General features: G+C 39.6%; 1 protein-coding gene and 1 long non-coding RNA gene across 3 annotated transcripts; one reads left to right on the plus strand and one right to left on the minus strand.

Moving 5' to 3' along the window:
* LOC138979365 (palmitoyltransferase ZDHHC22-like) lies at positions 1-6,048 on the plus strand. 2 transcript variants are annotated; one of them, XM_070352071.1, is made up of 3 exons: positions 1-234; positions 954-1,212; positions 3,108-6,048. In XM_070352071.1, the coding sequence occupies exon 3, from the start codon at positions 3,113-3,115 to the stop codon at positions 3,968-3,970; it is 858 nt and encodes a 285-aa protein (XP_070208172.1). In that variant the 5' UTR covers positions 1-234; positions 954-1,212; positions 3,108-3,112; the 3' UTR covers positions 3,971-6,048. The 2 variants fall into 2 exon arrangements, with proteins under 2 accessions (XP_070208172.1, XP_070208174.1); XM_070352073.1 differs by having other exon boundaries at positions 1-207.
* Positions 6,049-6,740: 692 nt separating this feature from the next.
* On the minus strand, positions 6,741-9,924 carry LOC138979366 (uncharacterized). Its single transcript, XR_011460002.1, has 2 exons — positions 9,564-9,924; positions 6,741-7,840 (listed from the first exon to the last, which is right to left on the minus strand). It is a non-coding gene; the product is annotated as an uncharacterized lncRNA (long non-coding RNA).
* Positions 9,925-11,604: the final 1,680 nt, after the last annotated feature.

Genomic DNA, 11,604 nt, shown 5'->3' on the forward strand with positions numbered 1-11,604 from the left:
TGGCAGTCTGTCTGCTCAAGTGTTCTAATCGTGTGGCTATTTAGGGGCTGTGTGATATAGTCGGCCTCCATTGTCCGTGTCATCGCATGTGATTGAGGCAGTAATGTGTGTTACCAGTTTTGTTGTGATAGAAGACTCAAGGAGCCCAGCGTGAACACGAAATGGTGATGTTGAAATGTGACATGTCTCAACTTGCACTGTGACTAGGTAAAGCTAGGAAGCTCATGGGCAAAGGTATGGGACGGACTGTTGTTGTGCGGTGGCTGATTCGGGAAAGCAGCCCGTACATGGTTCCAGGAGAGAGAGAGAGAGAGAGAGAGAGAGAGAGAGAGAGAGAGAGAGAGAGAGAGAGAGAGAGAGAGAGAGAGAGAGAGAGAGAGAGAGAGAGAGAGAGAGAGTGTGCGTGCATACATGTGCGTGCCTGTGTCTGTCTGTCTGTACGTCTGTCTATCTCAGTATCTGCATGTCTGTCTGTTGGAGAGAGAGTGTGTTACGTGTGTGTGTGTAAGAAAAAGAGTAGGGAGCGAGAGAGAGAGAGAGAGAGAGAGAGAGAGAGAGAGAGAGAGAGAGAGAGAGAGAGAGAGAGAGAGAGAGAGAGAGAGAGAGAGAGAGAGAGGCATTGTGAATGTAATATTTATTTCCTGATTTGGGCTAACATGAGATGTCGTCACCTATATTCACAGAGGTGGCCAGTATCATATTGAAGCTATATATATAGATACAAGATTGAATTAGCGTGCAGAACTTAGTTTATACAGTTTGCAATTTCAAACACAATGGTAAAGAATCAATCATGGTTTGTTTATAAATTTCAAACCAAGATAATCACAGTTTAGATTTAAATTTGAGTGTATGCCCAAATCAGGAAATGAACATTGCATTCAAAATGTCAGATATATATATATATCAAATACTTGCGTCTTTAAAGTTTAGGTTTTTGTTTTATTCTTAAGGCGGAAAAAAAGAAATGCAGACAACTGACGTGGGAAGCTGTCGGCGTGTTGAAGAGGTCGGCGTGTTCAAGAGGTAACCAGCAAGTGATGCATGCAGACAACTGACGTGAGAAGCTGTCGGCGTGTTGAAGAGGTCGGCGTGTTGAAGAGGTCGGCGTGTTGAAGAGGTCGGCGTGTTGAAGCGGTCGGCGTGTTGAAGAGGTAACCAGCAAGTGATGCTGGTGCTTCTTTTAGCAGAAAGTTCCGCTGTACCAAGGAGGTATGTACATGTATGTGTTCTCAAAGGGATACTACAGGTGTTTTTCTGCTGCATGTGTTATGAATGTGATGAGGGTGTGGGGTAGGAATTGTGGCTGACTCTTAAACTCAACGAACATATATAATATGTAACCAAATTAAAACATCAGTAAAAGCAAATCTATCACACATACACCCACACACCCACACACACACCCACACACACACACACAAAACCCGTATTCACACAAGCATGTGATTTGCCATTTTAAAGTTATTATTTAAAATTTAATACAATAAAGTGTAACCCACACAGTTTCCACAAGCAAGATCATTTGTTGAAAAACACAGTTAGGCCAAATAAAAATATATGTTGGTTTAGGATAACGTGACCAAAAAAGATAGGGTCGGTAGGTCGGCTTTTTAAAAAATAAATTTTTAAATAAATTTAGGAGGTTACTTCCCTTAGTGGTATGGTTCGCAAAATGTGCCAAAAGTTGGTTGTTTATTTTAGAAATAAAAAAAATATTTTAGGGTCGGCGGGAAAAAATAGGGTCAGTCGGGTTACCCTAAACCAACATATATTTTTTATTTGGCTTTAAAGGGATCAACGTTCTAGCTTAAGATTTTGCATCAAATTGGGGAATTTGCTGTACATTTTTAAACCGCACAGATCATACTTGAGATGCCCAGATTGCATGATGTTGCATTCTTTTTGTAGGACATACTTTCTCAGTGGTTTTCTTCCTGTTTCTGTTAATAGTCACAAAACTATATGAAAGAAGAAAAGAAGGAAAAAAACTCAGATTTTTTTTTCTAAGATAAAGATTGTTCTCTGCACCCTCCAATGCACCCAATGAGGACTGTTGCACCCAATGATGACTGTTGCACCCAATGATGACTGTTGCACCCAATGATGACTGTTGCACCCAATGATGACTGTTGCACCCAATGATGACTGTTGCACCCAATGATGACTGTTCCACCCAATGATGACTGTTGCACCCAATGATGACTGTTGCACCCAATGATGACTGTTGCACCCAATGATGACTGTTGCACCCAATGATGACTGTTGCACCCAATGATGACTGTTGCACCCAATGATGACTGTTGCACCCAATGATGACTGTTGCACCCAATGATGACTGTTGCACCCAATGATGACTGTTGCACCCAATGATGACTGTTGCACCCAATGATGACTGTTGCACCCAATGATGACTGTTGCACCCAATGATGACTGTTGCACCCAATGATGACTGTTGCACCCAATGATGACTGTTGCACCCAATGATGACTGTTGCACCCAATGATGACTGTTGCACCCAATGATGACTGTTGCACCCAATGATGACTGTTGCACCCAATGATGACTGTTGCACCCAATGATGACTGTTGCACCCAATGATGACTGTTGCACCCAATGATGACTGTTGCACCCAATGATGACTGTTGCACCCAATGATGACTGTTGCACCCAATGATGACTGTTGCACCCAATGATGACTGTTGCACCCAATGATGACTGTTGCACCCAATGATGACTGTTGCACCCAATGATGACTGTTGCACCCAATGATGACTGTTGCACCCAATGATGACTGTTGCACCCAATGATGACTGTTGCACCCAATGATGACTGTTGCACCCAATGATGACTGTTGCACCCAATGATGACTGTTGCACCCAATGATGACTGTTGCACCCAATGATGACTGTTGCACCCAATGATGACTGTTGCACCCAATGATGACTGTTGCACCCAATGATGACTGTTGCACCCAATGATGACTGTTGCACCCAATGATGACTGTTGCACCCAATGATGACTGTTGCACCCAATGATGACTGTTGCACCCAATGATGACTGTTGCACCCAATGATGACTGTTGCACCCAATGATGACTGTTGCAGAAATTATGTCGCTGCTCAGCCGGATATCGTGGCGATGGCAGCTGTGGCTGCTCAACGCGGCGGGAATGCTCTACTTCTTCGCCCTCTTGCTCGGCGCCCTCGCCATCGGGCTGCTGGTCACCATTCCTGACGTCTACAAGAATGACCTTGACACCATGCATCGCCGCAGGCTGGCCGCAGTGTTCGTCTTTGTCTCTCTGCTGCTGAATTTTGCCTGCTTGCGGTATTACAGCACACGCTCCCACCTCAAGGCAGACAACTTTATGCTGCCCCAATCAGGGGAGGAAACTGCGGTGTGTCGCACGTGTCAGATTTCAAGGCCGCCTCGGGCCAAGCACTGCTCGCTGTGCGATGTGTGTGTGCTGAAGCGTGACCACCATTGCTTCTTCGGCGGATGCTGCGTCGGGTTTCACAATCAGCGCTACTTTATCGTCTTCTGTTTCTACACCGCGATCGGTGCCCTTTACAGCACCTCTGTCACTTTCTCGTACCTGAGCAACCACTATGCAGACATTCTCAGCTTGGAGTTTTACCGCCTTCTGCCGCCCTGGCTGATCTGGCATTGGTACTACGGCTACATCACCGTCAACATCGTCGCCATGGTCTTGTTTGCGTATTTCAACTTTATGGCGTTTACCGCCGGTCTGTTTTATTTTATCTTTCAGTGTTTTCTGCTGTGGAGGGGACAGGCGAGTTACGAGTTTTTCACAGGAGTGAAGCGATACAGTCACTCTCTTTGGGAGAATCTGAGGTCTGTTTTTGGGCCTTGGTGGTTTTTGAATTTTTTGGTACCTTTGCCGTTTTTGAGAAGTCCTGATGATGGTTTCGTCTGGAGAGTTGTGCATGACTTTAAACAAATGTAGATAGTCAGTGGAAGCCACCTTTTATTTAAAACCTTGCTTTTTCACATGTGGTCTGGGTGGCCGAGTGGTAACGCACTTGCGCTCGGAATCGAGAGGTTGCGTGTTCGACCCTGGGTCAGGCCGCTATTTTCTCCCCCCTTTCCTAACCTAGGTGGTGGGTTCAAGTGCTAGTCTTTCGGATGAGACGAAAAACCGAGGTCCCGTGTACACTACATTGGGGTGTGCACGTTAAAGATCCCACGATTGACAAGAGGATCTTTCCTGGCAAAATTGTATGGACATATATAAAAAATGTCCACCAAATACCCGTGTGACTTGGAATAATAGGCCGTGAAAGTATATACTCGCCTAACACACTTGAGATTTACTGGCCGATGTGAATGCGTGATATATTGTGTAAAAAATTCCATCTCACACGGCATATTGTAAACGCCATGAGCCTCCCTCTGGGAGGGTATGTGCGTAGAAATACTCACTATAATAATGATAATTTTCTGTTGATGACCTGTGTGAATGTACCCCCCTTGTTACAACATGATTTTCTGTTGATGACCTGTATGAATGTACCCCCCTTGTTACAACATGATTTTCTGTTGATGACCTGTATGAATGTACCCCTCTTGTTACAACATGATTGTCTGTTGATGACCTGTGTGATTGTACCCCCTTGTTACAACCTGATTTTCTGTTGATGACCTGTATGAATGTACCCCCCTGGTTACAACCTGATTTTCTGTTGATGACCTGTATGAATGTACCCCCCTTGTTACAACCTGATTTTCTGTTGATGACCTGTGTAAATTTACCCCTCTTGTTACAACATGATTTTCTGTTGATGACCTGTGTGAATGTACCCCCCTTGTTACAACATGATTTTCTGTTGATGACCTGTATGATTGTACCCCCTTGTTACAACCTGATTTTCTGTTGATGACCTGTGTGAATGTACCCCCCTGGTTACAACATGATTTTCTGTTGATGACCTGTGTGAATGTACCCCCCCCTTGTAACAACCTGATTTTCTGTTGATGACCTGTGTAAATGTACCCCCCCTTGTTACAACATGATTTTCTGTTGATGACCTGTATGAATGTACCCCCCTGGTTACAACATGATTTTCTGTTGATGACCTGTATGAATGTACCCCCCTTTTTACAACCTGATTTTCTGTTGATGACCTGTGTAAATGTACCCCCCTTTTTACAACATGATTTTCTGTTGATGACCTGTGTAAATGTACCCCCCTTTTTACAACATGATTTTCTGTTGATGACCTGTATGAATGTACCCCCCTGGTTACAACATGATTTTCTGTTGATGACCTGTGTAAATGTACCCCCCTGGTTACAACCTGATTTTCTGTTGATTACCTGTGTGAATGTACCCCCTTGTTACAACATGATTTTCTGTTGATGACCTGTATGAATGTACCCCCCTTGTTACAACCTGATTTTCTGTTGATGACCTGTGTGAATGTACCCCCTTGTTACAACATGATTTTCTGTTGATGACCTGTATGAATGTACCCCCCTTGTTACAACCTGATTTTCTCTGATTTGTGGAGGTGTGAAAAAGAGGGTGCTGTGTGCTGGTATAAAGTAGTGTGCTGGTATAAAGTAGTGTGCTGGTATAAAGTAGTGTGCTGGTATAAAGTAGTGTGCTGGTATAAAGTAGTGTGCCGGTATAAAGTAGTGTGCTGCTGACGTACTCACATGTTTGTCATGTGTCGCCACAGAGCGGATCGACATGCTGACGTACTCACATGTTTGTCAGGTGTTGCCACAGAACGAATCGACATTTTTAGAATGCATGGAAATATAGACAACCACTTACATTTTGCACACAAACACACACAGACTCACAATCACACATGCACGCACACACGCACGCACTGCCACCCACACAAACATACACACACATATGCAAGCACGCATGCATGCACGTTTGCATGCACACACACCCACACCCACACATATACACACATGCACACACACACACACAAACACACACATATCTGCGCAAAGAGCGCACTGGTCTGACCCAATCCAAATCATGATTTATGATTCTTGTTTCGTCTACTCACCCGTACGAAATGAACTTATAAGAAAACTTATAGGGACTTATAAGGCAAATCCTTATAGAAACTTATAGCCATAAAAGGGTATAAGAGTTGTCAGGATTTTAAATGCAAATGAGGTAAAACTTATAAGGAAAATATAGGGATGGGCAAAAACAAACTTATATGTTTTGCATTAGCTGCTATAAGTTTTGATTGGAATCCTTATAAGTTCATATAAGAACGGAGCAGACATTCCTTATAAGTTTTGCCTCATTTGCATTTAAAATCCTGACATTTATAGGGATTTGGTATAAGTTCCTATAATGGAATCCTTATAAGTTCTTATAAGAACTGAGCAGACATTCCTTATAAGTTTTGCCTCATTTGCATTTTAAATCCTGACATTTATAGGGAATTGTATAATCATAGGAACCGATATTAAATCCCTATAAATTTCAGTATTTTACATGCAAATGAGATAAAACTTATAAGGAATGCCTGTTTAGTTCTTATAAGAACTTATAAGGATTAAAATCAAAACTTATAATGGGGAAATAAAGAAAACCTATAATTATAAGTACTTTCCCTATAATTGCAATATATGCATAGAAAACTCAGAAATCTGGACATGCACATATCAAACTCAGTCAAAGGCATAATGTTAAAGTCAATATTTTATTCTCCTTATAGCTTATGAAATAAAAAAAAACCTTTAAAAAAAATCTAACCTCATTAGTCATAGATCTGTAATATAAACGCAGTCAGGCACACACACTCTGAGTCTATTTCTATTTTTTCTCTCTTCACCCCTGTTTAACTAATAAGAGTTTATGAGAAATATGCACCTGTCCTTCTGCACACCACATTGCATTAAAGCACTTTTTGGCTCACGTAAGTGTAGCCTATGCGATGATAAACTTTGTCTGTCTGTGCGTGCGTGCGTGCGTGCGTGCGTGCGTATGTATGTATGTGTGTATGTCTGTGGTAGAAACTTTAACATTTCCGAGTCTATGGATTACGTCAGTCTCGGTCAAAAGTGTTCGACGTGTGTGATAGAAACTATTTGAAGACGTCACAGTATGACGTAAGAGGGTTAGACGTCACGCAAAGGAATTACTGAAAGTCTCGGTCATTGTTATTGTGAGCGGGCCGAGACTTCTTGGCAGATCCAGGGTCTCGCTTTCTTGCATAGTTTCACCTATGCTTACTGTGTGTGTGTGTGTGTGTGTGTGTGTGTGTGTGTGTGTGTGTGTGTGTGTGTGTGTGTGTGTGTGTGTGTGTGTGTATGTGTGACGGAGTGATTGAGTTTGTGTTACTGTTTGTCGATTTCTTACGTGAGCCTTGATGGCTTCGCCTCTTGTTGTTGCATTAAATTACATTTTCCCAAAATCACATGAAGTTTTCAAACACTGGCACCGAGTCGGGTAACGCCTTGTAAAGAAAGAAGCTTTTGGTCACAGTCAGGTCACAGTTTGTAGAGAAAGATTTGAACTTTTATCCCGTGGAAAGGGGTGGATCTCTCAATTTCATGTCCTTGGCACAGAATTAGGTAGGAAATACAGCTGCACAAGCTTGACTGCACATTTGAAGGGGTGGATCTGGCATTTCCTTGGCACAGAATAAGGCAGGAAATCAGCTGCACAAACTTGTGTACGTTGAAATGGGTGGGTCTCCATTGTCCTTGGCACCGAATAACTCAAGAAGGCAGGAAATCAGCTGCACAAACTTCTGCATGTTGAAAGAGGCGGGTCCATATCCTTGACACAGAATAAGGCAGCAAGCTCCTGGTAGTGAGTGGCACTGGTCATCACCTGCACACACAAATTATAATACACTTAATTACAAAATTACAATGAAAATTGGACATTATTTAATTTAAGAGATTTGAGTAGTTTAACAAATAGGTGCTAGCGGTATTAATATTGAGTATTACTATTAAGTTATCAACACTAACAGTAACAGTGACATGCAAAAAAACTCATGTTACTTTAATACTAAATTCCTTGTAAATTTGTTTTGCTACTTGTCATTTTTGACTCACATGCGAAGCAAAAGTGAGTCTATGTACTCACCCGAGTCGTCCGTCCGTCCGGACGTCCGTCCGTCCGTCCGGACGTCCGTCCGTCCGGAAAACTTTAACGTTGGATATTTCTTGGACACTATTCAGTCTATCAGTACCAAATTTGGCAAGATGGTGTATGATGACAAGGCCCCAAAAAACATACATAGCATCTTGACCTTGCTTCAAGGTCAAGGTCGCAGGGGCCATAAATGTTGCCTAAAAAACAGCTATTTTTCATATTTTTCCCATTTTCTCTGAAGTTTTTGAGATTCAATACCTCACCTATATATGATATATAGGGCAAAGTAAGCCCCATCTTTTGATACCAGTTTGGTTTACCTTGCTTCAAGGTCAAGGTCACAGGAGCTCTTCAAAGTTGGATTGTATACATATTTTGAAGTGACCTTGACCCTGAACTATGGAAGATAACTGTTTCAAACTTAAAAATTATGTGGGGCACATGTTATGGTTTCATCATGAGACACATTCGGTCACATATGATCAAGGTCAAGGTCACTTTGACCCTTATGAAATGTGACCAAAATAAGGTAGTGAACCACTAAAAGTGACCATATCTCATGGTAGAAAGAGCCAATAAGCACCATTGTACTTCCTATGTCTTGAATTAACAGCTTTGTGTTGCATGACCTTGGATGACCTTGACCTTGGGTCAAGGTCACATGTATTTTGGTAGGAAAAATGTGTAAAGCATGTGAGTCGTATGGGCTTTGCCCTTCTTGTTGTGCATTAAATTTAAAATGTCAAACTGCTCTCAAAATGTAATGTTTTCCTGATCAACAACTATGAAGTTTAGAAATAGTTCATAAATAAATAGTTCTCCAGAAGAATAGTTCTGAATCACTGTATTGCAGCTTAGGCCTATTAGTTAAAATAAGTTACAACTTACATTTCTTTTTTGTGTGGTCCAGGCCTTAAATTAAAGTTAAAAAGACTAGTAACTGAAAGTTGCAGAAAAAAATGCTGTTCAAACATTTCTCTAAAAACACATTTGCAGCCTACTGTGGAACGAAACAGCTAATGCTTCATACTCATAGTAATCACAATAATACTGACGATAAAAAGTTTACCGCCTCTGTACAATGAGTGTACTACATCGATGGATTAAAAACCTTTCTCTTTCTTTTGATTAGACTAGAGTCTGAACATATCCAATCCTTGCAGTAAATTGGAATCTGACTATCTACTCTACTTCACACAAAAGCTCTGCAAAACCCTTCAAGCCAACTTGAAGTAAAACTATTTTAAAGACAGTATTCTGTGTACAACCATTCGAAAATACTGGCCAAGCCAAAGTGCAAATTCTAAATCTAACTGAGTTACTGACAAAAAGTGACAATGCATTGGACAAGGAATAATTCCCGAATTCTTCCATCTTTACAAAAAAACATGACTCTAAGCAAATAAGTTTACCTTCATTCCTCATTAACTTTAAAGAAAACGATGGAACTCACCAATGTTTGACTGAATCCAGTCAGCAAATCATCTCAACCGCCGGCCGACTCCAATATATGGCGGCAAACACTCTGTCAGAGGTTTCAGGTTTGACAGCTGAAGTAACTCCTGACACACATCATGCTGTAATTTCTTCTCAGTGCTGGTATCCAAATGCATCTTCTACTCCTTGAACCTTCTATCTTTTCAAAAAGATCATTTGACTGAAAATAAGTGTGGTATTTCTGCAGATAATGTGTCATTAAAAGCTGCTACTGGTCCCCCAATCTCGCACTGATTCAAACAGGAAGTGCCCGTATGTACACAAATCAAGGGAAATAACTGCAATATTGCTCTTTTAATTGCATAGATGATTGCCTCCCCTGAAGTTCTACTGTTCTTTTTTTTCCATCTAAAAGGATATGTACATTCAGAAAAAAAAATGAAGACAAAATGCTGAAAAAATATATATAACTGTATACAACATTTACAATTTTATCTTTTTACCTTGAGTAGTTAATTTGAATTTTTATGTTATGGATGTTCAAATAAGGATTAGGGTTATTCATTCTGTTCATACTATATTGTTTTCCATTTTGCATGTTTAAAAAAAAATGATATCTGATTTTATTAATTTATTTCCTAATATTTTATTTAAAGAAAGCATTCATTTAACTTAGTAACATAAATAAAATTAAAAATAAAAGTTAGGAATTAGAATATATACTAAACAATTGAGGACTAAAGTAGGTAAGGTATTTAAAGGCATTACTGGAATGAAAAATACTTATTTTAATTTTTAATTTTTTAATTTTTTTATTTTTTTTATTTATTTTTTTTTTAAAAGAGAGAATCTCTTCATTTGTGAGGCCTCATATCCCAAAAGAAAGCTAATTCCCACAATGATCATACAAGGAAATTTTACTTGTATGTGAGTTTTTGTTGTCTTGTAGTCTTTTTGTTTGATTGTGTAACATAGAAAGTCTCAGGTAACTGTGAACCATCACAACCAAATTTGAAAAACTTTGTGGTACGGCTTTTCATTTAAATTTTGTACAGAATATGTATTATACATTAGAGAGAGAGAGAGAGAGAGAGAGAGAGAGAGAGAGAGAGAGAGAGAGAGAGAGAGAGAGAGAGAGAGAGCAATAAATAATGATTGTACACAAACTCCCATATGCAGATACATTTACATTTAACTAAATAGGCTCTGAATGAAAATGTTGACTTTTTCTTTTCTTTATATAATTATTGGGTTACAAGATTTCAAAGTTAGATTTTTGTTTTTAATTTTTTTTTTATCTTCCAAATCAGTGGATTCATATTTCCCTCCTGTTCATTTTGAAGCGTGAGATGGTATATTTCTTTTCAAGGATGTTGGAACAACACATTAAAAGAATTTTTGATATTGCTTCTGGACTTAGAAAAATTTGCAGGTTGACAGCCAGTGGAAGGCGCCCTTTTTTTCCTAAGTCCACATCGACTCCCAAAATGTTTAAGTACAATTTCCCTATAATTTCCTTATACTTTCTTATAGCAACTTATAACACTGTCAATTCCTTACAAATTCCTTATACCAGACTTATAAGAAACATTAGAAAATTATAAGAAACGGTAGAAACTTATAGCAAAACTTATAGCAAAACTTATAGCAAAACTTATTCTTATAATGCCTTATACAAAACTTATAAGAAATTTATAAGAACTTATAAGAAACTTATAAGTTTCTTATAAGTTCTTATACATTTCTTATAAGTTTCTTATAAGTTCCTATAAGTTTTCTATAAGTTCATTTCGTACGGGCTGCTAACTTGTCCAAAATCACTGTGCAGGGAAATGTGGAAGCTTGTTTTTTTCTTTTCTTTCTTTCTTTAAAAAAAAAAAAATGTTTTAAAGCTTTATATGTATGTGTATATTAGATCTTGAGATGTCTATTTGATAACAGCTTAATCAAGAATTAAACATTGTATGCGTGTGTGTGCGAGTGAGTGTGCGAGCGCGTGTGAGTACTGTTGTTAGTTTAGCATTGGTTTTTTTTTCTTTTGGTTTTTTTTCCTTTTA

The sequence above is a fragment of the Littorina saxatilis genome, linkage group LG11, assembly GCF_037325665.1.
Source record: "Littorina saxatilis isolate snail1 linkage group LG11, US_GU_Lsax_2.0, whole genome shotgun sequence".
In the NCBI taxonomy this organism is placed as follows: Eukaryota; Metazoa; Mollusca; class Gastropoda; order Littorinimorpha; family Littorinidae; genus Littorina; species Littorina saxatilis.

Excerpts from the sequence above, each read along its gene's own strand:
- LOC138979365 (XM_070352071.1), top strand. The coding sequence starts at position 3,113 with ATGTCGCTGCTCAGCCGGATATCGTGGCGATGGCAGCTGTGGCTGCTC.